Here is a 25,252-nt window from a genome sequence, read left to right as displayed (position 1 = left end):
GTACACAGGGCTCATATGTCTAAAACTAAATTACCGCGGTTTTATCCTGACATTAGTCCTGTTTGTGATAAGTGTAAAGGTGCTGAGGCTTCCCTTATTCATATGTATTGGACCTGTCCTAGTCTTGAGAAATTCTGGAGAGAAGTTTTTTTTTAACCCTATCTCATATTCTTAACTGTCATTTAGAACCTAACCCTCTGGTTGCTCTTTTTGGCACCTTGGGTGAAGTAAATATGCACTTGAGTACGACTAAACACCAAACATTATCTCTTAGCTAGACGTTTGGTGGTTCTTAGGTGGAAAGATGTTGCCCCACCCACTCATGCTCAATAACTTAATGATATTATGACCTGTTTAGACCTCGAAAAGATTAATTATTCACCTTAATTGGGACATAAAGTTTCATAAGGTGTGGGGACCTTTTCTTGAATATTTTCATCGTGCTTCTTTAGGGTAAGTTTATCCTTTTTTTTTTAGTATGCTACAATCCCTTACTTTCAGCTTTTTTTTCTTGAAAGTTATATGGTTTTCTGTTATGAATTATACTTATGGTAGTTGGCATTATATTATTTTTCCCCTATATGTTATTACAGTTCTCTGGGATTGAATGTTCTGATTGATTTTTTTTATATATGTAAAGTGGTTGGCCTGGGTTTTTTTTCTTTTTTTAGTGGGAGGTTGGGGTGAATATTAATTTTACATAATTCTCTTTTGGGTGCTTTTTTTTCTTACTGTTATGAACTATATATTGGATTTGTTTGTTCTGCACTGTATAAATCTCCATTTTATTGTTAAGTTCTTCTTTGTAGTGTCTTGTAGAAATGCATTAAAATTTTTTAAAAAAATTAATAGAAATGCTTTGGGGCGATGTGCTTTTCAACTCGTTTTGGAGGTACTGGTGAAGGTGGGTTTTGTAAAACTTGCACAATGCATTAGTAGTTTAGGAACTGAATGCCCAGGATCTTGGATGAGGTACCAGTCAAGTGGGTTGCTTTGTTCATTTCCAGCTTGTATTCTGTACATGACAGAAGAGCTCTAAGGATTTAGGAAGAATCACTGCGAACAGGACTGAAAACTTTGGAACTCGTCTTTAATGGAGGAATAAAGCCCCACAGTTGTCAATACTGTTTCCTACACAAAATTCAGCTGCTTAGCTGCCCTGATTTTTATGTGTAGGCTGTTTCAGTACTGTGATAGAGGCAGCATGGAATGGTGGGAAAATAAGAGATTTTGGAAACCAGCAATGATATTTGGCTGCACAAGTAGCTTCACAAATTACCAAATGTACACTTGGTATACTTTTTTGAATTTCAAAGTTGCTTTCAGGCATTTACAGGATGTTTTCTGGAAATATTTGAAGTAAGTTCTAAATTTCATTTCTCCCTCTGCAGGTCCTGCTCAGGTTCCAATGGTGTCCCCAAATGGTTCAGTGCCTCCTATTTATGTGCCTCCAGGATATGTATCCCAGGTGAACAGAAAGTGACTTCTAATAAAAAGAACAATTATGTGGGAAAATACATACAATAATATAAACCAAGTTAATTTTGATTATATTACAGCTTAATAAGACTTTTAACTAGCAAAGTTTATTGCTTCTTCTCAGGAGTAGCAAGTCGTATATTTACCCTATCAAGCTGTGCACAATTGTAATGAATAAATCAAGTTTGGACAAGGTTGTACATTTTGGGAAAACTTACATTTGTTCTATGAAATTGTGTTGATTCTGTTGTTCTTGGGAAAAGCAAGGCTTGTTTTACTGTATCTCACAAATTGTCAAGGGTCTTTATCAGTGTTTTGGAAAATGTTGCTAAATGGATGACAGTTGTATGTCTTGCATATGAAATACTTCAATAATTTTGTAATATGTAAGATAGGAATATCTGATTTAGCACACTGGACATCAGTACATAATTACTTTATTATCTGAATTATCTGTAGCCTTATTTCTAATGTAAAATGTATTATTGTCTTTGCTTATAATGATCTTGTGAGTAAAAAATTAGTCCTATATTTCATAGTGGTTCCTCTCGTTCTGGTTACTTTATGGAATGAGGAAAGTTGAGTTAGACCAAAACAAAACTTGCCTTGTCAGCTTCAGATTTTAAGCAGGGCTATTCTACTTGATGTTGTTGCAGGTTATTGAAGAAAATGGTGTTCGAAGGGTGCTGGTGTTACCTCAACAGCCAGAGTTTCACCCTGGTAGTCATCCACCAATACATCCTCATCCATATATGCCTACGTTTCTTCATCCACCTGTCCTACCACATCATCAAATGTACTCTACAGGACCAGGCGATGTTTCAACACAGTACGTTCCACAGCATCATCCTCCACATTCATATACAGATCAAGGTAAACAGTTTTTTTTTAGATTATGAGAACACTCAGTCCTCTTTTATTGTCATTTAGAAATGCATATATGCATTAAGAAATGATACAATGTTTCTCTGGAGTGATATCACAGAAAACAGGACAAACCAAAGACTAACAATGACAGAACCACATAATTATAACATATAGTTACAGCAGTGCAAAGCAATACCATAATTTGGTGAAGAACAAACCATGGGCACGGTAAAAAAAAGTCTCAAAAGTCCCCGAGTCGATTGACTCCCAAGTCCCCGATAGCAGGCTGCAAAAGGGAGAAACTCCCTGCCATAAACCTCCAGGGACCGTCAACTTGCCGATGCCTTGAAAGCAGCCGACCACAGCCGACACTGAGTCCATCCATCCGAAAATTTTGAGCTTCCGACCAGCCTCTCCAATACAGCCTCCCGAGCACCATCCTCTGCCCAGCGCCTTCAACCTCGCCCCGGCCGCTGAAACAAGCAAAGCCGAGAATTTCAGGGCCTTTTACTCCGGAGATTCCGGTTACCACACAGTAGCAACGGCAGCGAAGCGGGCATTTTGGAAGTTTTCCCGATGTTCCTCCGTACTCTCACGTCTGTCTCCATCAAATCAGAATTGTGCACGGTCCCCTATTTGACAGATAACAGACATCACCACCGAAGTGGCTGCGTGCACTGTCGTCACGCCACCATCTTCTTCTCCTGATTTACTAATCATTGTATATTTTCAAAACATCCTGGGTGGAAAATCTGTTTATATTCATATTGGTTTATTATTGTCACATGTACCAAATGAAAAGCTTATCTTGCATAAAGTTCATACAGATCAAATTATTACTCAGTACATTGAGGAAGAACAATGTAAAACAAAGCAGAATAAAGTGTAAAAACTACAGAGAAAGTAGAGTGCAGGTAAACAGTAAATTCAACATCATAATGAGATAGTTTGTGAGCTCAGGAGTACATCTTATTGTTTACGAGTCTGATAACAGCAGGATAGAAGCTGTCCTTGAGTCTCATATCTGTCTTCAGGATTTCCAGTGGGAGAGGGAAAGAGAGATAATCTCTGAAGTTGGTTGGATCTTAGATTAACCGGTGGAATTCCTAAATTGCTTGAATTCTATAAGAACAAACTTATCTGGTATCTGATGCTTGCCTTTTCTTTTCAACTAGTAGGAAAAATAACTTGCCTTAAAATATATTTTTGGGGGGTATATTAAATTTATGATTTGATCTCTTTCAAAAGATATGTACTTTTCTCTAGGTAAAGACGTTCTTTGTTCAGGGTTGAATGGGGGTTTAGCTCTGACTCACTATATCAAAATACCCTGTTCAATATCTGGTGATAGAGTTCAAGCTATTTTGTTGTGATTCAGAACTTCACTGGATAGGTCACTTGTTACAGGAAAACAGATCTATGGATTCGGTAAATGGGACAAATGACACTGATTATGATTAAGCATGTTAACTATTTATTTACGGACAAACGGTAAAATACTTGACCAAACGTCTAAGTCAAACGTACTCATCTAAGCCACCCTAAGTTACAAAACATAAGACATTAAACATTCAGTAATGCCTGAAACCCAAAAGGTACTTCATTAAGTCTTCCCGAGTTACACAACTATAAAACTAAACATTCAACAAACAGGTAATTAGCTAAGTGTGAGCATAGGGCCTCCAAGCTGCAGCACACTTTCTCACTGGTCGTGAACTCAGCCTGAAGTGAGCCTTTATTGAAAGAGAGAGACTTTTTCACTCGTGCTATTCTTATACCCTGAGGTGGTACCAGAAGCCAGTGCTGTGGCATGAAAGCCAACCGGTGGTAAAGAGCTGTTGCATCCTTCAACATGCCAAACAACAACTGGCAAGAAAATTAACCCTTCACATTACCAGCCACCCCTTGAAAGACACAACACCATGACAGTTTTGGCCCTCAGGCTAGCGTAACCACCGCAAGTGCCCCAATAAGCTACATATAAAACACAAAAGTACAATTTCTTGTACTATAAGGCCAATAGTTACTACCCAATGTACCACAGTAGTCCACCGTCCTCCTAGCGTCCCAAAATTCCACCAGCTTTCCTGCCCATGGTGTAATAGCTATGGAGCTGGTCTCTCACTTTCTTAATCTTATCCACTGACTGTCAGGTGTGATCAGCCAAGTGAGCAATGTTCCCTGACGCGTCAGGAATGTAGATGCAACATTCGTGACCTGATAACAGCTCAAGTGCCACATTTCACTCTGAGCTGTTAATATAAGGCCATCTGATTCTGCAAGGCAACTGTTCGAATGGCTATCCTTTCAGCCAGTACTTGGGTCAGCGCATTGTTCGTGTGCTTGAGAGCTATGGCTGTCTCGTTACCTACCGTCTTCATCACAGAGGTCATACGTAGCTGTTTCAGGGACAGCCTGGCCATACCATACTGAGGAAAGGCTATCATCCAAAACCTTTCTGCCTCTGTGGTAGCCTTCTTACTATGTCAACCAACGTGAACAGAGGAGGTTGGTATATATATATATAGCACCCCGTACCCTGAATAGCAGCAGCTATACTACCCTATGGGGAGCCATGGGTAGGCCCGGAAGCCACATATCCAGTAAGTGGCACTCAGTGTCTAAGGAATGCCCACCTTCACACCACCATTCGACATATACACAGTCATCCCAGGATACTGTTCCTGTTCACACTTGCTGTGTCCCGCTGACTGGTTGGACCTGTGTCTATCATACCACTTACACCAACATTCCATTCCCTTCCCTATTGGCTGGGGAATCACTTCCAGAGTCATAACCTTTGGATTAAACAAATCATACATAGGGAAATACCAGCCCTTAAAGCATTTGCTCTACCAGGTGTCGCTAAAGCTGAAGTTCTTTAAGGCTGTTACCGTACTATGGGGTGAGGTTGGTTGGAATAGACGACTCCCTTCCAGCTTCTCCAAAACAGAATACCAAAACCCAAGAAGCTGGGCAAGTTCTTACAACAGTCTTTTTTCTTGTCATCAAAGAGGATCATTATTAATGGTATCCCTTGTTAGGAGTCCTCGTACAAATCCAAAACAAATTACAAAACTTGTAATAGGACCTCCCACCCCAGGTCAGCGTCATCAGCACTGTCGTCACCATCCACTATGCCATTCTATAATGTAGGGAGTCACAAGCTCACTCCCTCTCTCTCACTGGGTATTTAGACATAAAGCAGACTTGTTAGCCAAAACAGCAGCTTTTAAGATTGCTCCCCAAATCTTCCAATCTACCAAAATATGAATTCCAAATTTCCAGTTTAACTGTTCACCAATGAATAATTTCCCTCTGAAATGTGGGCATCTCATATCCAAAATAAAGATGCACAGATTTCCATCATCATAACCTGGATTCCACATGATGTTACAACCTCGGCTCTCAGGAAGTAACACAAAGGAGTCAGGCCACAACAGGATTTACAAACAAAAGATATTTATTAAATTAAAGTTAAGGTGAAGGGAAAAATGGTGACGTGTGGTGTGGTACTGTTGGCTGCAGAATGGAAGAGAGAGAGTGGAAGTGGCCTTGTTTTTAAGCTGTCCCCACCAGGTGCCGACAATGGAAGGGTAATTGCAGACGTTCCAGGGAACTGCAACACAGGTTAAAGAGGAAACACAGGCCAGGAAATGTACAGGACATAACACCCTCGCCCTGAAAGGATGCTCTGGGGCAACCTAAAGCTACCCTAATAATGCATACAGTATGTTCATTAAGGGATATAGGGTGTAAGCAGATGCCAGGTACACTTACTACCTTGAAAGGGCATCTGCTAGCACATTGTCCCTTTTAAAGATGTGGCAAAGCTTCAGGTCATACCACTGCAGGAATAAACTCCGTATTAAACACTGGTTAGAGTTCCTCATACTGAGGTAAAAGACCAGAGGGTTATGTTCTGTGTACACAGTGAGTGGAGAATTGGAAGAAACATAGACATCAAAATAATTCAGGGCAAGAATAAGGGCTAAAGCTTCCTTCTGTTGTGGAGTAGTGCTTCTGATGGACCTTAAGTTTCTTAGAGAAATAGCACATAGGATGCTCCACACCCAGTGAATCATCTTGGAGGAGCACAGTCCTGACACCAACATCACTAGCATCAACAGCTAGCTTAAAAGGCTTACTGAATCAGGATCTGCTAGGACAGGAGCACTACTCAGCAAGGCCTTCAAATTCTCAAAGGCATGCTGACATGTCTCCGTCCAAACATAGGGAATGTTGGGACTAAGTAGGTTAGTTAACGGTGCAGCAATGGTGGAAAAATTTTTGCTATGACTTCTATAGTAACCTGCCCTTCTGAGGAACTGTTTCAGCTCTGTCTGGAATGCTGGCACAGCAAAATTCGCAGGGGCTTCTACTTTAGCTCCAATAGGGCAGACTTGACCATGGCCTACAACTTTACCCAGTTAGGTAACTGTAGCTTGCCCAAATTCACACTTGGAGAGGTTCAGGGTCAAATTTGCAGCCACTAACTGCTTGAACACCTCCTCTAGCTGGAACTATACTCTCTGGAGTTCAGAAGAATGAAAGAGGATCTTATAGAAACATACAAAATTTTGAAAGGGATAGATAAGATAAAAGTAGGAAAGTTGTTTCCATTGGTAGGTGAGATTAGAACTAGGGGACATTGCCTCAAGATTCAGGGGAGGAGATTTAGGACGGAAATGAGGAGAAGCTGTTTTTCCCAGAGAGTGGTGAATCTGTGGAATTCTCTGCCCAGGGAAGCAGTTGAGGCTTCTTCACTAAATATATTTAAGAAACAGGTTAAGAAACCTATGCTCTGTCCGCCAGAGAAAGCAGGATCTCTCAGTGGCCACACATTTTAGGTCCACGTCCCATTCCCATTCTGATATGTCAATCCATAGCCTCCTCTATTGTCAAGATAAAGCCACACTCAGGTTGGAGGAACAACACCTTGTATTCCGCTGGGTAACCTCCAACCTGATGGCATGAACATTGATTCCCCTCACTTCTGTTAATGCCCCTCCTCCCCTTCTTACCCCATCCCTTATTTATTTTTATTCCCCTTTTTTTTCTTCTCTCTCTGTCCCTCTCACAATCACTCCTTGCCTGCTCTCCATCTTCCTCTGGGCTCCCCTCCCCCTTTCTTTCTCCCTAGGCCTCCTGTCCCGTGACCTTCCCCTTTCTCCAACTCTGTAACCCTTTTGCCAATCAACTTTGTAGCTCTTAAGCTTGTTCCCTACCCCTCCTGTCTTCTATCATTTTGGATCTCCCCCTCCCACTTCCAAATCTCTTACTATCTCTTCTTTCAGTTAATCCTGACGAAGGGTCTCGGCCCGAAACTTCGACTGTACTTCTTCCTATAGATGCTGCCTGGCAGCTGCATTCCACCAGCATTTTGTGTGTGTTGCAAGAAACAATTAGATAGGTTTTTACATAGTAAGGGAATTAAGGGTTATGGGGAAAAGGCAGGTAGATGGAGTTGAGTTTGCGGACAGATCAGCCATGATCTGATTGAATGGCGGGGCAGGCTCAGTGGGCCGGATGACCTACTCCTCCTATTTCTTGTGTTTATGTTGAGACCAGGTAGAGCTGTAAATTACCAAATCATCAAGGTAAGTATCACAACCTGCAACTCCCTCTAGCGCCTTACTAACCAGACTTTGAGAAGTTGCTAGGGCATTCCTCATTCCAGAAGCCATGACCTTGTACTGGCAAAATGCATCAGGAGTAACAAGAGCAGAAATCTCACTGGCTTGCTGGGTCATTGGCACTTGCCAATAGCCCTTTAAGAGATCCAGCTTAATAACAAGGGATGAAGAGCCAACATGGTCAATACAATTATCTAGACGAGGAAGAGGATAGGAGTCAGGCTTAGGTATAGAGTTTACCTTTGGAAAGTCTGTGCAAAAACATACTGAATTGTCTGATTTAGCAAACAAAAGATGAGGAACTTCAGGGACTTGACCTGGGTTCCACTATACCACAATCCAACATGTAATTTAGTTTCTTACATAGAAGCTGGCACTTAAATTACCCACATCAATATCATGCTGAAGTACTTAGTACAGGATGGAATATCAGAGAAAAGGGCCAAATATTGATTGATTACCTGAATGATATCAGAGCACTCAGGAGGGTTTAGATAAGGCAGGTGAGTGTCCAAATCAGCCAGGATTTTGGAATTAGGCAACCTACCGTGAGGAATCTCTTTAGAAATGGCACCAACATTTTCCTTATCACCTGCAGATGGAGACTTCAGCACATCCATAGACTTAACCTGTGCGGACAGTGTGTTTCCAGTCATTGTAAGGTTTCAAAAAGTTAACGTGGCACAGATGCGCCTTACACTTATGATCTGGAGTCTTTACACTGACCCCACTCTGTGATCGATTACATATGGCCCACTGTACTGAGCCTGCAAGGCAGAACCAGGCAGTGGCAAAAGGACAAACACTTGGTCCCCTGGAGAAAACACTCCTGTTTAGCCTCCCTTTCATACCAAGTTTTCTTCTTTCCCTAGCCAGCTCACGTGGCCGAGCCCCCATTATGTTACAACCTCGGCTCTCAGGAAGTAACGCAAAGGAGTCAGGGCACAACAGGAATTACAAAGAGAAGGTATTTATTAAATTAAAGCTAGGAGAAAGGGTGATGTAGTAGTGCTGGCTGCAGATTGGGAGTGGCCTTGTTTTTAAGCAGTCCCCAGCAGATGCTGGCTATGGAAGAGTAATTGCAGATGTCCCAGGAAAGTGCAACACAGATTAAAGAGGAAACACAGGCCAGGAAATGTACAGGACATAACAATGGCCCGTGTGTGGAATCACAGTCTCTCTCTAAAAACTAATTTCATGGTAAACAGATAAACAAACAAGCAAAAATCCATGTTTGTTTTTTCCTTCCTTGAGAACCTTCACAAGTAGCTGCAAAACTTACAACAAACAATTAATTTGAGTGAAAAACTTCTAACACATTTTCCAAAGAATAAAGGGAAAGCATAGATGACTGGTTGGGGGCCCCCGACATGTTAACACATTCACACAGCCACTTAAGATAGGAGCTCCTGCAAATTCACTTCAGTGAGTAACGAAATATCTCAAACTTCCAATATTGATTTGTACCCACTCGCTCATACACACATATATGTGGCCACAACGTCTTAAATGTGCGAACCATTCACACTTTGAACCAGAAAATCCCTTGCTCCAAAATATTAACTTTCCATCAGACAAATTAATTCATGCTGATACAATTGTATTTCTATGCCATATTGACTATCCTGTTGTACATACTATTTATTACAAATTACTATAAATTGCACATTTAGAGAGGAAACAAAGATTTTTACTCTCATGTATGTGAAGGATGTAAGGAATAAAGTCAGTTGAGGAAATATATTAAGACTTCAAAACAAGGAAGCTATTCATCATGCACAAATAAACAGCATTCAACAAGTTTAAAGTATGACATCCCCACATTACCATAGCTGCTGTGCCCCAAATGGGATAGTGTATATTATATTCCAGTTTTGATTTCCTGGTGTTTCTGTGAAATCATATCACACTGTTGCTTTATGATGGCTGCCAACAGCCATGAAGGTTTCCTCTGGCTCCCCTTTCTAACTGAGAACCCTACCTCATTCAGCACAGACACTAGGTAGTGTCCCATCTTCATGCTGCAGGGGACCAATTTGTCTGAATAATCCACTGGCATGCTTTGGCCCGCTGGCATCTTGAGGAGAATTCTGACTCCCACACGGTTATCGGTCCATGCCAGGACTTTGCATTCCTCACATGGGGGGTAGCGGGGAGGTCTCTTTCTTACTTGTACTTCTAAACCTCTGTTACACCCACCGTATGCTGTTTGCGACACCAAGCATTATAGGGAAATAGAATTGCGAATTCGATAAGTAGGACTAAAAACACTGATTGCGAGTAAGCGCATTAACCATTTATTACAGACAAAAAGTAAAACACTCAACCAAACATCCAAGTCAAACAAATATTCATGTAAACCACTGTCAGTTATAAAAATGATGGCAATGAACAATCAATAATATCTCAAATTTAAAGGTACTTCATTATGTCTGCCCAATTTACACAACTACAAAACTAGACATTCAACAAACAGGTACTCGTCAGTTGGGCATTCAACGGCAGGGCTGTGTAAAGAGAGCTACCTTTTAATCAGGAAAGCGATCGAAATTCTAAAGTCAGAGTTTTGCGGCAGTTTACCTGAGTTGAGGAATGACCAATCCCCAAGAGGGATTAATTAGAAAGGGCCAATAAAGATAACTCAATTGCAAGCAGACCGGTCATTCTTCAGAGTGTGCCAGTGTTTAGAGTGGCATTGGTTCATCAGACTTGGGTGAGGTATCTCTCTCTCTCTTATTATTTGTTAATTTCTTATCTGTTAGGGCATAGTAGTTTAGTGAGAATTGCTCCAGGGCTGTGTTTTGTACTCTGTGACGGATGTGGGAAGTCTGGGAGACCTTCAGTCTCCCAGATAAAAACATCTGCACCAGGTGCAACAAGTTGCAGTTCCTGAGAAAATGTATTAAGGAATTGGAGCTACAGCTCGATAACTTTTGACTCATATGGGAAAATGCGGAGGTGATAGACAGGAGCTTCAAGGAGGTAGTCACCCCTAGATTGCAGGAGACTGGTAACTTGGTGACTGTCAGGAAAAGAAAAGAAAAGTACACCTGTGGCTGTTCCTCTCAATTGTAATTATAAGACCATAAGACATGGAACAGAATTAGGCCATTTGGCCCACTGAGTCTGCTCCACCATTCAATCATGGCTGATTCTTTTTCCTTCCTCAGCCCCACTCCCCAGCCTTCTCCCTGTAACCTTTGATGCCATGTATAATCAAGAACCTATCAAGCTGTGCCTTTTATACTCCCAACAACCCAGCCTCCACAGCTGCCCGTGGTAATAAATTCCACAAATTCGCCACCCTCCAGCTAAAGAAATTTCTCCATATCTCTGTATTAAGTTGACTCCCCTTTATCCTGAGGCTATGCCTCTTGTCCTAGACTCCCCTACATGAGAAACATTCTTTTCTCATCTACTGTTTCTAGGCCTTCCAACATTCGAAAGGTTTCAGTGAGATCCCCCTGAATATTTTAAATGACAGTGAGCACAGACCCAGAGCTATCAAACGTTCCTCTTATCCTTTGTACAACTTTGAATACTATTGAGGGGGATGACCTACCAGAGGGGAGCCACAGCAACTAGGTCTCAGTCTGGTGCTGTGGCTCAGAAGAGCAGAGAGGTGAAGAGGGGTGCACTGTTGATAGGAGATTTCATAGTCAGAGTAACAGAGATGAGGTTCTGTTGGCACAATAGAGGCACCCATATGCTATGTTGCCTTCAAGGTGCCAATATCAGGGATGTCTCAGATTGGGTCTATGGCATTCTCAAGACATCCCTGACATTGGCGCCTTGAGATGAACAGCCAGACATCTTGGTACATACTGGCATGAATGACATAGGTAGACAAGGTGAGGAGGTCCTGAAAAGAGATTTTGGGGAGCTAGTTAGAAAGTTGAGAATCAGGGCCTTCATGGTAGTAATCTCTGGATTGCTGTCTGTGCCACTTGTCAGTGAGTGTAAAAATAGGATGATCTGGCAGGTGACTGTGTGGCTGAGGAACTGGTGCAGGGGGCAGGGGTTCACATCTTTGCATCTCTGGGATCTCTTCTGGAGAAGTACTATCTACACAATAGGGATGGGTTACACCTGAACCCTAGGGTGTCCAGTATCCTTGCAGGAAGGTTGACTAGAGTTGTTCAGGTGGGTTTAAACTAACCTGGCAGGAAGATGGTAATCGGAGTGATGGTGCTGAAGATGAGGTAGCTGGTTTACAAACAGGCAATGTGTAGTGACACTCCTAGCAAGGAGAGGCTGATGATAGGGAAAATTGCAGTCAACGGTATGAATTGCAGCATCAAAAGGCAGACAGCGTCAAAAAGGGCGTATATAGGACTGAAGGTGTTGTATCTGAATGCACACAGTATACGGAATAAGGTAAATGAACTTGTAGCACAGTAACAGATTGGTATTTATGATGCTGTCACTTAGTCATGGCTGAAAGAAGATTATAGCTGGAAGCTGAATGTCCAAGGATACGCATTGTATCAAAAGGACAGGCAGGAAGGAAGAGGGGGTGGCGTTGATCTGCTGGTAAAAAGTAAATCATTATAAAGAAGTGACATTGAGTTAGAAGGTGTTGAGTAGTTGTGGACAGAGCTAAGGAACTGTAAGGGTAAAAATTGTAAGAGTTGTATACAGACCCCAAAACAGAGGTAAGGATGCGGTCTACAAATTACAATGGGAGGTAGAAAATGCATGCCAAAAGGACAAATTTATAATAGGCATGGGGGATTTCAATATGCAAGTAAATTGGGAAAATAAGGTTGCTGCTGGATTCGAAGAGGAGGAATTTCTAGAATGCCTACGAGATGGCTTTTTAGAGCAGCTCGTGGTTGAGCCCACTAGGGATCAGCTATTCTGGATAGGGTGTTGTGCAGTGAACCAGATTTGATTAGAGAGCGTAAGGCAAAAAAAAACCTTAGGGGGTAAGTGATCATAATACAATCAAATTCATTCTGAATTTTGAGAAGGAGAAGCTGAGAGATCATAAGACATAGGAGAAGAATTAACCCATTCAACCCATTGAGTCTGCTCTGCCATTCCATTATGGCTGATCCCGGATCCCACTCAACCCCATACACCTGCCTTCTCGCCATATCCTTTGATGCCCTGACCAATCAGGAAATGATCAACTTCCGCTTTAAATATACCCATGACTTGGCCTCTACCACAGTTTGTGGCAGAGCTTTCCACAGTTCACTACTCTCTGGCTTAAAAAAAAATCCTCCTCCACCTCTGTTCTAAAAGGTCACCCTTCAATTTTGAGACTGTGCCCTCTAGTTCTGGGCACCCCCACCATAGGAAGCATCCTCTCCACATTCAATATTCTAGTTCTTTCAACATTCAGTAGGTTTCAATGAGATTAAGAACTCTTAATTGATTTGTCAGGCAAGATTCCCCTTTACAGAAACCACGCTGACTTTTTATCATTAGTCTCCAAGTACCCCAAAGCCTCATCCTTACTAATAGACTTTACCAGCCACTGAGGTTAGGCTAACTGGCCTATAATTTCCTTTCTTTTGCCTTCCTCCCCTCTTAAAGAGTGGAGTTACATTTGTAATCTTCCAGTCCTCTGGGACCACGCCAGAATCAAGTGATTCTTGAAAGATCATGACCAATGCATCCTTTATCTCTTCAGCAACCTCTCTCAGGACTCTGGGATGTAGACCATCTGGTCCCAGGTTAAGACCTTTGAGTTTGCTTAGCACTTTTCCCTTTGTAATAGCAATGGCATTTCATCCTGATCCCTGACACTCATGGACCTCTGGCACACTACTAATGTCTTCCGCAGTGATGACTGAGGCAAAGTACTCATTAAGTTCATCTGCCATTTTTTTTTTTCCCCTTTACTACCTCACCAGCATCATTTTCCAGTGGTCTAATATCAACTTTCACCTCTATATAACTGAAAAAAAACACTTCTAGCATCCTGCTTTATATTATTGGCTAGTTTGGCCTCATATTTCATCTTTTCCCTTCTTATAGCTTTTTTAGTGCCTTTTGTTGAATTTTAAGAGCTTCTCAATCATCCAACTTCCCACTCACTTTTGCTACCTCGTATACCCTATCCTTGGCTTTTATGCACATTCCTTGGCCTTTTATGCAGTCCTTAACTTCCCTGTCAGTCACGGTTGCCTACCCCTACTTCTTCTGTGGGATATATCTATCATGCACCTTGTGAACTATTCCCAAAAACTTCAGCCACCTCTGCTCTGCTGTCTTCCCTGCCAGTATCCTCCTCCAATCCACCTGGGCAAGCTCCTCTCTCGTGCCCCTGTAATTCCCTTTATTCCATTACGATACTGATACATGTGACTTGTGCTTCTCCCTCTCAAATTGCAGTATGAATTCAATCACTGCCTCCTAAAGGCTCCTTTACGTTAAGCTCACTAATAACATCTGGGTTATTACACAATACCCAGTCTAAGCTAGCCTTTCCCCTAGTAGGCTCAGGCTCAAGCACAAGCTTCTCTAAAAGGCCATCTCATAGGTATTCAACAAATTCCCTCTCTTGTGATCCGACACCACCCAGTATTACCACAGCTTCTGGCTGCACACCCTCCCTTTTCAGGATATTGTGGACGCATTCAGGAACATTGCAGACCCTGGCACCTGGTAGGTAAATGACCATCCATGTTTCTTTTTCGTGTCCACAGATAAGCCTATCTGTCCCCTTACCTATAGAGTCCCCTATTACTGCTGCCATCCTCTTCAGTTCCCTATGCTTCTGAGTCACAGGGCCATACTCAGTCCCAAAGGCACAGCCGCTGTTGCTTTCCCTAGGTAGGTCATCGTTTCCCCCACCCCCACCCCCACCCAACAGTACTCAAAGTGGAGTACTTATTGTTCAGGTGGACAATAGTGCTTTCCACTATCTGACAATCTTCCTTCCCTCTCCTGAAACACGCCCACTTATCTGTCTCCTGTGGCCTTGGAGTGATTAAATCCCTGTTGCTCCTGTCTATCACCTCCTCACTTTCCCTAATAAACCAAAGGTTATTGAACTGCAGCTCCAGATCCTTAACATGGTCTCTAAGGAGCTGCACTTCAATGATCCTGGTGCAGATGTGACCAACGGGGAGGCCACTAGTCTCCTGGAAATCCCACGTCTGACGCCCAGAACAGAGCACTGGCTCTGTAGACATTCCCTCAAGAGTTAGATAAGAAATAAAGAATGAACTTACCTACTTAACTTGCCTCCACCTGATCTCACTAAAGCCTTGTTGAACCAAGGCCTTGCCACTCTAACTAAGACCACTTCGATGACCATTCCGCTGGACGGTACACCTGTTTTACAGAGACTGGGTTTTTAAAGCTCTTCACTGGACTTGCACGGTGACACTTCTACTGCATCTGTGCAGTACTCCAATCAAAGGGATGTCCTTTTAGAACAGAGATAAGGAGGAATTTCTTTAGCCAGAGTGTAGTGAATCTGGAATTCATTGCTATGGGCAGCTGTAGAGACCAAGTCTTCATGTTTATTTAAGACAGAGGTTCTAAATACTTGACTTGTCAAGGCATGAATGGACATGGAGGGAAGGCAGGAGCTAAGAGGCAAAATGGATCAGCCATGATGAAATGGTGGTGCAGGCACAATGGGCCAAATGACCTAATTCTGCTTTTATATCTTATGGTACTTAGCTAAGTTTGTGCATGGGGCTCCCTGACTGCAACACATTTTTCCAATGGTTCTACAGCACTGGTTGCGAAATCAGCCTTAAATGAGCCACTAGCGAAAAAGAGAGAATCTTTTGCACATGCTATTCTTATACCCTTGAGCTGCCGATGCTGTGGTGAGAAGGCCATTTGGACTATTGTACCAACCCCAGCAGAGCCATCTCATTCTCATTCTCATTCCTAGCCACCCCCCACCAACTTTCCCTGTAGACCATTCTCTATGAGGGTCCAACAAGTACTTTTTGATTCATTTTGTAACTTATTTAGTCTAAGCGATAAATCCATCTTCAGAAGTAAGAGGACAGTGGAGCATTCAGGAAAGCCACATGGAGTCTGTGTATATTCCACACAGTTAGAACAAGATCAGAATTCCTTGTGCTGTGAAGCTCTGGCCACTAACTGCTGTGCTACATGTTGTCCTATTCAATCTAGTTAAAAAAAAATCAGGGAGGGGTTTAATTCTCGCATGATGTTTAATTCAAGCTGTTTGATTCAAAAGAAACTCATAAATTGATAGATAAGATGGATATATTGAGAAATACATGGTGAATTGTTGCTATCCACATGACTTGTATAACTGCATGACTCTTAACAGGCTTTATCATTTCTGAACTATAACTTGTAATATCTTTGAAACAGTCTTAGTTGTGATACACCACCCATTAAAATTAGTTGATTTTATCATGCCTGCATTTGTGTAGAAGAAAAATGTTTACAAAAGAGGTAGGAGTTCATGGGTGTAATCTTAAAGAGGAATTTCAAATAGTTGTATAACAAGGGGAAAGTGAGAGGAGAGTGTGCACAAAGGAGGATGATTGTGATTCTTGGAGGCAAGTCAAACTCGCCCATCTAACTGTAGTAATCTTCCACCTCTTGCATACCAAGAAGCTGTCTCTCCTTTCTTGATCTCTCTTTCTCCATCTCTGGAGACAAAATGTCTACCCACCATCTTTTATATTCCTACTGGATCCCCACAGATAACTATACATGTATAGAGTCTTTCTTTTTGTTAGAGTTAAAATGGCGACTTTGTTATGTTAATCTGGGGGATGCGGCTATGTTGTGTTAAACGCTGAAGAGAGTTTGCGCTAGCAGTTTGTTTTACTTTAAAGTAGATAGCAGCGTTCTATTAGCCAGTGGGTGGTTACGTATCGTTTTATTTTTGGATACCATGCTGTATGATATGACTGTGGATTGAGTTTTGACGGGGAGTCGGAGGAGAGACGAGGAGGACAATGGACAGGGTTTGTGACGGGGAGTCGGAGGAGAGACGGGGAGGATGGTGGACAGGGTTTTTGACGGGGAGTCGGAGGAGAGACGGGGAGGACGGTGGACAGGGTTTTTGGCGGGGAGTCGGAGGACAGACGAGGAGGAGGGTGGACGTGCGGAGAGGCTCCGGTTGATCACTCCGGGTGGTCCCGAGCCGTGAGTCAACAGGATTCGGGTGGTCGTCAGGAATCGATTGAGCTCCAACGATAGCGCGCAAAGAACTTGGACTTTGATAAGTGTTGGCGCCTTTTTTTTCATTACTTTCCTCTCTGTATCAAAATTCCTATTAATGTCATAGAATTAGTAATATCTATAAAGTGTATTTGTTAAAATTTACTAGGTGTGCTGGCTGATGATTGATGTTTGGGATTGATTCGGGCTGCGACTGACCCTGAGGGGAGTGTTGAAGCAGGCGCTGGGCGGGATTTCCCCTAGACGTATACGAGTCAATTTAACGGATCGTTACATACAGTACTGTGCAAAAGCTTTGGGCACATGTAAAAAAAAAATGGTTTTGTAAAGTGAAGATGCTTTCATATAATAATGAGATGAAAAGGTTTATAAATATCAAAAATGCTATAAAGAGCAGTAAACAGTGGAAAAAAAAACAAAGCAATATTTAATAGGGCCACCCTTTGCTTTTAAAAATGCATCGATTCTCTTAGGTACACTGCCATACAATTTTATAAGAAAATCAGCTGATAGGTTGTTCCAAGCATCTTGGAGAGCTTGCCACAGTTCTTCTGTAGACATTGGCTGCTTCGCTTGCTTTCGTCTCTTCAGGTAATCCTAGACAGCCTTGATGATATTGAGATCAGGGCTCTGTGGAAGCTATACCATCTGAAACCATACAAAAACATTTTTTTTTACACAGTACTGTACATCTTCCCACCCTGTCTCTTATGAAAATGCTGTTCCCTTTTCTCAATTCGTTCATCTCCACTGCATCTGTTCCCAAGATTAGGCTTTCCTTTCCAGGACATCAGACACGTCCTCCTCCTCCAAAGAACAGGGTTTCCCTTTCTCCACCATTGATGCTGCCCTCACCTGCCTCTCCACCATTTCCCAGACCCCATCTTACCCCATCTTCCCATTGTCTTAACAGGGATAGGGTTCCTCTTGTCCTCACCTACCACCCCATGAGCCTTCACATCCAACACATCTTTCTCAGCAACTTCTGCCATCTCCAACAAATACATCTTCACTTCCCTGCCTGCTCTCCACTTTCCATTAGGATTACTCCTTGTGTGATTCCCTAGTCCAATCATCCCTACCCCACTAATCCCTTCCTGGTACATATTCCTGCAAGCAAGAGAAACGCTACAACCCTTATCCATTCATCTCCTCTCTCACCTCTCAAGGTTGAACTGCATATGCCATTTCTCCACCCATATCTGCAACTGATCTGTATCCTGCTGTATTCTTTACCAGTCTTCTGCGCTATCCACACCCCTACCAATTTTCATATAATCTGCAAATTTACTAATCCACCCATCAACATTTTCATCCAGGTCATTTATATACTGTACATCACAAATAGCAGAGTTTTCAGTACAGTTCCTTATAGAACATCACTAATCACAGACCTCAGGTTAGAATAACTCTCTTTGAACATTACCCTCTCTCGTCTATTGGCAAACCGGTTCTGAATCCAAATGGCCAACTCATCATAGATCCCATGCATCTTAATCTTCTGGATGAGGCTTCCATGAGGAACCTTATCAATATAAAATCTATGTACATCTACAGCTGTACCTTCATCAGTCATCCTCGTCAACCTCATCAAAAAAGTCAATCAAGTTAGTAATTTACGACTTGCCCCACCCAAAGCCATGTTCTCCCTAATTAGTCCATGGTTTTCCAAATGCTTATAAATCCTTATCCAAAGAATTCTCTCCTTCTGTTTCCCAATCACTGAAGTGAAACTCACCGGTCTATAGTTTCCAGGATTATACCTGGTTCCCTTCTTGAATAATGGAACAAAATTAGCTATTTGCCAGACCCTCAGAACCTCCCCTTTGGTTAGAGAAGACACAAAGATCTAGGAATCTCTTCTCTTGCCTCTCTCAATAACTTGGGGTATATCCCATCAGACCCTTGGGAATTATCAACCGTAATGCTCTATCCTCCTCATCCTTCTCCTTGGTAAATACTGATGTTAAGTACTCATTAAGGACGTTGCCTACATGCTCCACGTCTAAGCAAATAGGCCGCCCTACCCCCTACCCCTCCACCTTTATCATTGAGTGGTCCTATCCTCTCCGTAGTTTATCCCATTGCTCTTGGTGTCTATATAGAATGCCTTGAAATTCTCTTTAATCCTACTTGGCAAGAACTTTTAATGGCTCCTTTTGGCTTTCCTAATTCCTTCTTGAGTTCTTTTCTGGTTTCTTTATAATGCTCAAGGGCTCTGTTTGATTCTAGTTTCCTAACATACTTCTTCTTCTTGACTAAATTCATCACTTCTATTGACATTCAAGGTTCTTTTATCTTGCCATTCTTATCCCTCTTTCTGATTGGAACATACATGTCCTGTATTCTGTACAGTTGGCCCTTAAAAACTATTTATGTCAGATGTGGAATTGCCCAAAATTATCTGTAAACACGAGGAAATCTGCAGATGCTAGAATTTCAAGCAACACACACAAAAAATGCTGGTGAACACAGCAGGCCAGGCAGCATCTATAGGAAGAGGTACAGTTGACGTTTCGGGCCAAGACCCTTCGTCAGGACTAACTGAAAGAAGAGATAGTAAGAGATTTGAAAGTGGGAGGGGGAGGGGAGAGATCTGAAATGATTGGAGAAGACAGGAGGGGGAGGGATGGAGCTAAGAGTTGGAAAGTTGATTGGCAAAAGGGATATGAGGCTGGAGAAGGGAGAGGATCATGGGACGGGAGGCCTAGGGAGAAAGAAAGGGGGGGGGGGAGCCCAGAGAATGGGCAAGGAGTATAGTGAAAGGGACAGAGGGAGAAAAAGGAGAGAGAGAAGAAAAAAATAAATAAATAACGGATGGGGTACAAAGGGGAGGTGGGGCATTAATGGAAGTCAGAGAAATCAATGTTCATGCCATCAGGTTGGAGGCTACCCAGACAGAATATAAGGTGTTGTTCCTCCAACCTGAGTGTGGCTTCATCTTGACAGTAGAGGAGGCCGTGGATAGACATATCAGAATGGGAATGGGATATGGAATTAAAATGTGTGGCCACTGGGAGATCCTGCCAGGTGAGCAACCACTGTCAGCAGCAGTTGTCAGAAGGACTCTGCAGAGAGTCACTCCCCGTAAGGCGGCCAAGCCAGACAATATCCCAGGCCAAGTCCTCTGGAGTAGGACACCAACTCACTGACATATACACAGACACCTTCAACATTTCGGTCATCCAGGCTGCTGTCTCCACATGCTTCAAATCAGCCACCATCATCCTTGTACCAAAGAACTCTACACTAAACTAAACGACTATCACCCAGTGGCACTGCTACTAATCATTCTGAAGTGCTTTGGATGGCTGGTAATGCCACACATGAAAAACTCCATTCCTACCACACTGGACGCTCACCAATATACTTACCGACAGAACTGCTCTTTGACAGATGCCTTATCATCTGTCATGCACCTAGAAAACACGCACACTTACATCAGAATGCTATACTGGGATTTCATTTTGGCACTCATCACAATTGTTCCTTAGACCTCGGTAAACAAACTGCTACTTCCTCGGTCTAAATACGCTACTGTGCAACTGAATGCTAGACTTCCTAACTAATAGACCTCAGAAAGTTAAGATACACAGCCACTCCACCCTCCCCATCATTCTCAACACAGGTGCCCCCCCCAGGGCTGTGTGCTGAGCCCACTGCTGTACATTCTGCTCAACATGTCTGCACGGCCAAACTCCTGAGTAATCACATTGTCAACTTCGCCAATGGGGCTCATCACTGACAACAGTGAGGTGGCCTACAGAGAAGAGGTGGAAGAATTTGAGGCCTGATGACAAGAAAACACCCTCTTACTCAATGCCAACAAGACAAAGGAGACGGTTATCGAATTCAGGAAAACTGTCACCATTCACAACCCTCTTTACATCAGTGGCTCAACAGTGGAAACTGCAAGCAGTTTGGAAACTCCTGGAAGTAAACTCTGAGACAACCTCTCATGGTCCCAGAGCACATATAACACAATCAAGAAAGCTTACCAATGCCTCTACTTTCTGAGGAAACTGAAGAGAGCTGGACTGTGCACATTAATACTCACGTCCTTCTATAGATGCACAGTAGAGAGCATCCTAACATACTGCATCTCTGCTTGGTACAGTAACTGCACTGTGGCAGCAGGAAGGCTCCACACAGGTAGTTAGAACTGCCCAATGCATCACTGGCACTAGCCTGCCTGCCATCAAAGACATTTATACAGAAACATGCCGGGGAAACGTCAGCAGCATCATGAAGGAGGCTACATAGCAACCATGACTGGACCACCAGACTCAAAGACAACTACCGTAAATTCCAGTGTATAAGCTGAGAATTTGGCCCTAAATTTTGGTCCTAAAATTATGGGGTTGGCTTATACAGAGGGTGCCAACTTTGGAAAAACGAATACATGGAAGACAGGTCGTATTTATTGGCTATTTTTGAGTCAAATGCAAACGCTTATGAAATCTACACGAAAAAGATCTACAAAACAAATTCTGTTTCTCAACTTACTTGTATACACTGTTGTTGTCAAATGTTCAGAGCTTGAAACTCTCACACTCCACTGTTGACGCATGAATTCTTTGAATGGTTTGTTTAAACACATCTGTAGTGGCTGGTGCGCGGACGTCAAACCACCGGGAATGACTGCAATGTCCGTATTTTCAGCTTTCAATGCTGCTTTTGTCTCACCTGACAAGTGCGCTTTGAACACGTCCCAGACAAGTAGCGACTTTTCCTTCCTGAAACCTTTGGGACGTCGACGCCACACCTCTTTAACCCACTTCAAGCAACCTGCTTCGTCCATCCAGCCACGTTCTTGGATGTAAACAACAACATCCCGCGGGCATTTTTCTTCCTTTGGGAATGTTTTCCTCTTAAAAATCACCGTCGGTGGTAGTTTGGTCCCATCAGCCATACACGTTAACACGACAGTAAAATGTTTCTTCTCGTGTCCAGTTGTTTTGACAGGACTGTTTTCTCCCCCTTCTGATTGATAGTGCGGTTGCCAGCAAAATTAAAGAACATTGGTGTCTTGTCCATGTTACCAGTCAGTGAGAGCGGGTAAGAATGTGCCTTTCGATGCTTGATTACAAACGATTGGAAGGCCGTAATCTTATTCTCAAGGTCGCTCAGCAACTTCTGAGCAATCTTTGTTTTTTGTCTCAACACAAGATCACATCTATTTATAAATCGGGTGCACCAACTTCATGCAGCTTTGAAATTTTCGCTGACCTCAACGGTGTTTTTCGGCCCATTTCAACGCTTAAACTCGAATCATTTCTCTGGTAACCAATGTATCCAGACAATCGCTGGTGATTCACCCACTCTAAAACTTCTTCTTTCAGTTGTGGCCACTGGCATGTTTTCCCGTGGTTTGCACATTTCATCTTTGGCATTTCCCTCAGCGTGTCCTCTGCCTTTCTCCACTCTCTCACTTGTTTCGGCATATGAGATCTTGTGATCTTTTCTGGTTAAATCAAAAACCTCTACAAAAGGGGTCAGCTTATACAAAGGTAACATGAAAAAGTCACTTTTTTAACCTTGAAAATGGGGGGGGGGGAGAGTCAGCTTATACACTGGAATTTACAGTACTTTCTCCAAGCAGTGTGGCTGATCAACACCTTCACCTACTGACCACTACTTTATCATTTCCTGTCAGAGTAACCTTGAGTGGACACTCTGGCGCCTTGTGTCACTTTATGGATATACAGTCAATCTATGTATATAAGCTATCTTATAGATTTATATTTTTTTTTGCGCTGCGGATCCAGAGTAACAATTATTTCATTCTTTACACTTGTGTACAGGAAACAATCTTGAATCATTTTTTGGACACCCAGAAATCACAATATTTTCACAAAGTCTATCTCCCACATACTTCAGGACAGTTCAGTGGTATAACTCAACACTCCACCAGTCCCCAGGTTCTCTAGAACATCAAGACCCTCTCCCAGTAGTTCAATTTTACTTCAAGTCCCTACAATTTCTCAGATGTTATTCTATCCTCCAAATCATACTTCTGTCACATAGGACCACTCCTTCAGTATTTGCTAATCACCACTATTAATACATTGGTAATAGGTAAAATTAATTACTGAAATATTTAATATTGTTCTAAATGCTACTTAGTTTCTACGTATACTGTCTGTGATTAAATATCACTATATAAACTGAAATCTTGGAAATGTTCTGTAGATCAGACAGCACCTTGGAGGGGAGTACATAGTTGAGGACTGTCCATCATGAAATGAAAGATGATATCTGATTTATTAAAAATCACTGCATTTGTGTTGTCCTGGAAAAATATAATTTGTTTTATTCAGTCACTGTAAATCAGTACAGACAAACCCTGTGTAACAACCATTCTGGTTACAGAAATTCAGGAATTACTACACAAAATCCGAGATACAGAATGCCGGGGTGATGGTAGAGGCAGGTGCATTAGGGACACCTGAGACTCTTAGAAAGGCACATAGTTGAAAGAAAACTAAAAGGCCACGTGGGAGGGAAATGTTAGAATGATCTTGGAGTAGGTTAAAAGGTTTGCACGTTTTGGGCTGAAGTGCCTGTACTGTGCTGTACTGTTCTGTGTTCTATGAATAAAATTCATTTTTATAGAACTGTGTGTGTGGCAATTAAATAAGTAAATACAATGTGTGAGCTAAACAAGTTTTGTCTTTATTAAAACTCTTTTCTTGACACATGCACAGATAATGCAATAAATTTTCTTGTGTAGTAGGTTTAGTTAGCTCATTTCTCCCCCCTCCCACCCCCCAGGGATTTCCATATTAATTATCTTCTTGATGTCTGAAACTGGGTCAGTATGTTTATATGCAAGCTGTAACTTAAGCAACTAATGTTGTTGTGTTATATCATTAAACTATCTTACTTCTGTTTAATACACATTTAAAAGTGTATGGCTCCATTCAAACTGGGCTGAAAAGTGATGAACATCTCTAGCTGCTTGTGTCTCTAAATGTAGCAGCAGGCTACTGCCTTGTCAGCTTCCAAAGCAAATGTGTTAAATGACAGTCGTTATTACATTTTAGAGAAAACACCCTAACGGAACAAACACATCTCTTTTTATAATAGAGTTTCATATTATGAAAAATTACAATATGGATAGTTTTCCAGCAATGCAATCCCTCCATGTCGTGGAGATTACCTGTCACAACATTAAGGTCCTTGTCCTCCCAATCACTTTGAATGATGTTGTGGAGGGTTAGTTATATGTCCAAGTAATGTTCTTTCCCCGAAGTATTTATTGGATTTTTTTCTTAACATGAAAATTATCTTTTATTGTTGCATTGCAGAATCTCATCCCACTCACGGCAGGTCCAACTATATCCATAGAGATGAAAGGACTAGCAAAGCATATGATCGCTTACAAAAGAAACTGAAAGATAGACAAGCTAATGGGTCAAAAGACAAAATCAGCAGCCCATCATCATCTCCCCATAAGTGCCATTTTGAGTCTCTCACCAGTGAACAGAATGAACAAGATACCCTAGAAACATGTGTAGGAAATGAGAAGAGTAAACAAGATCAGAAGAAGGAAGGCACATCTGAAAAAGATACAGATATGTCTGGTATGTTTTATGTATATTTTGTTACACTCTTTTTCAAGTTATAAAAGTGCTTAATGAATTTAAAGCCAATTATGTTCCTAAGTACCATGGAACTAACTTTCCAATGGAAATTAAGTGATTTTCTTGAGAATTCCCTTAAAATATTAAAATGAATAATCTTGGTAGTGAAAATGTATCTCTAGAGTCTTAAGGCAGATGAAACTTAATAGTCTATGTTTCCATAACTTTCTGGTACTTTTTGTAAGCATTTTTAGCCATTTTCTGACATTCATATTATATAAAGGTTTTGATGAAAATTTTGTCCTTGTGTATAAATGTGACCAGTTTCTAAATATTCTCAAATAGGAGCAGATGATTCCCAGGATGTTCTTTGTATATCACTTCCCAACTATTTGGATAAGTTGCTGTAATTGAAATATGATACAGAAGGAGACAGCCTGGTTCATTGTGTCCTCGCCAGATCTTTGCAGAGCAACCATTCAGTCCTATTCCTCTGTCCTTGCTCTTCCAGTGCCTTACTTTTGATTCATTTTCCACCAGCCT

The 25,252-nt window shown here is 42.0% G+C and overlaps 1 protein-coding gene across 7 annotated transcripts in view; it reads left to right on the top strand.

Moving 5' to 3' along the window:
* The window catches only part of fndc3a (fibronectin type III domain containing 3A), a 240,054-nt gene that overhangs the window by 133,866 nt on the left and 80,936 nt on the right, over positions 1-25,252 (top strand). For all 7 annotated transcript variants that reach the window (XR_011886362.1, XR_011886361.1, XM_072260774.1 and 4 more), the window contains 3 exons: positions 1,392-1,468; positions 2,136-2,352; positions 24,434-24,709. Coding sequence is in view for 5 of the 7 variants with exons in the window: in XM_072260774.1 (XP_072116875.1) it covers positions 1,392-1,468; positions 2,136-2,352; positions 24,434-24,709 (570 nt within the window). In the remaining 2 variants the exon portion in view is untranslated. The remainder of the gene's footprint in view (positions 1-1,391; positions 1,469-2,135; positions 2,353-24,433; positions 24,710-25,252) is intronic.

The sequence above is a fragment of the Mobula birostris genome, chromosome 6 (genome assembly GCF_030028105.1).
Source record: "Mobula birostris isolate sMobBir1 chromosome 6, sMobBir1.hap1, whole genome shotgun sequence".
NCBI classification, from domain to species: Eukaryota; Metazoa; Chordata; class Chondrichthyes; order Myliobatiformes; family Myliobatidae; genus Mobula; species Mobula birostris.
This window is presented reverse-complemented; position numbering and strand designations above follow the sequence as displayed.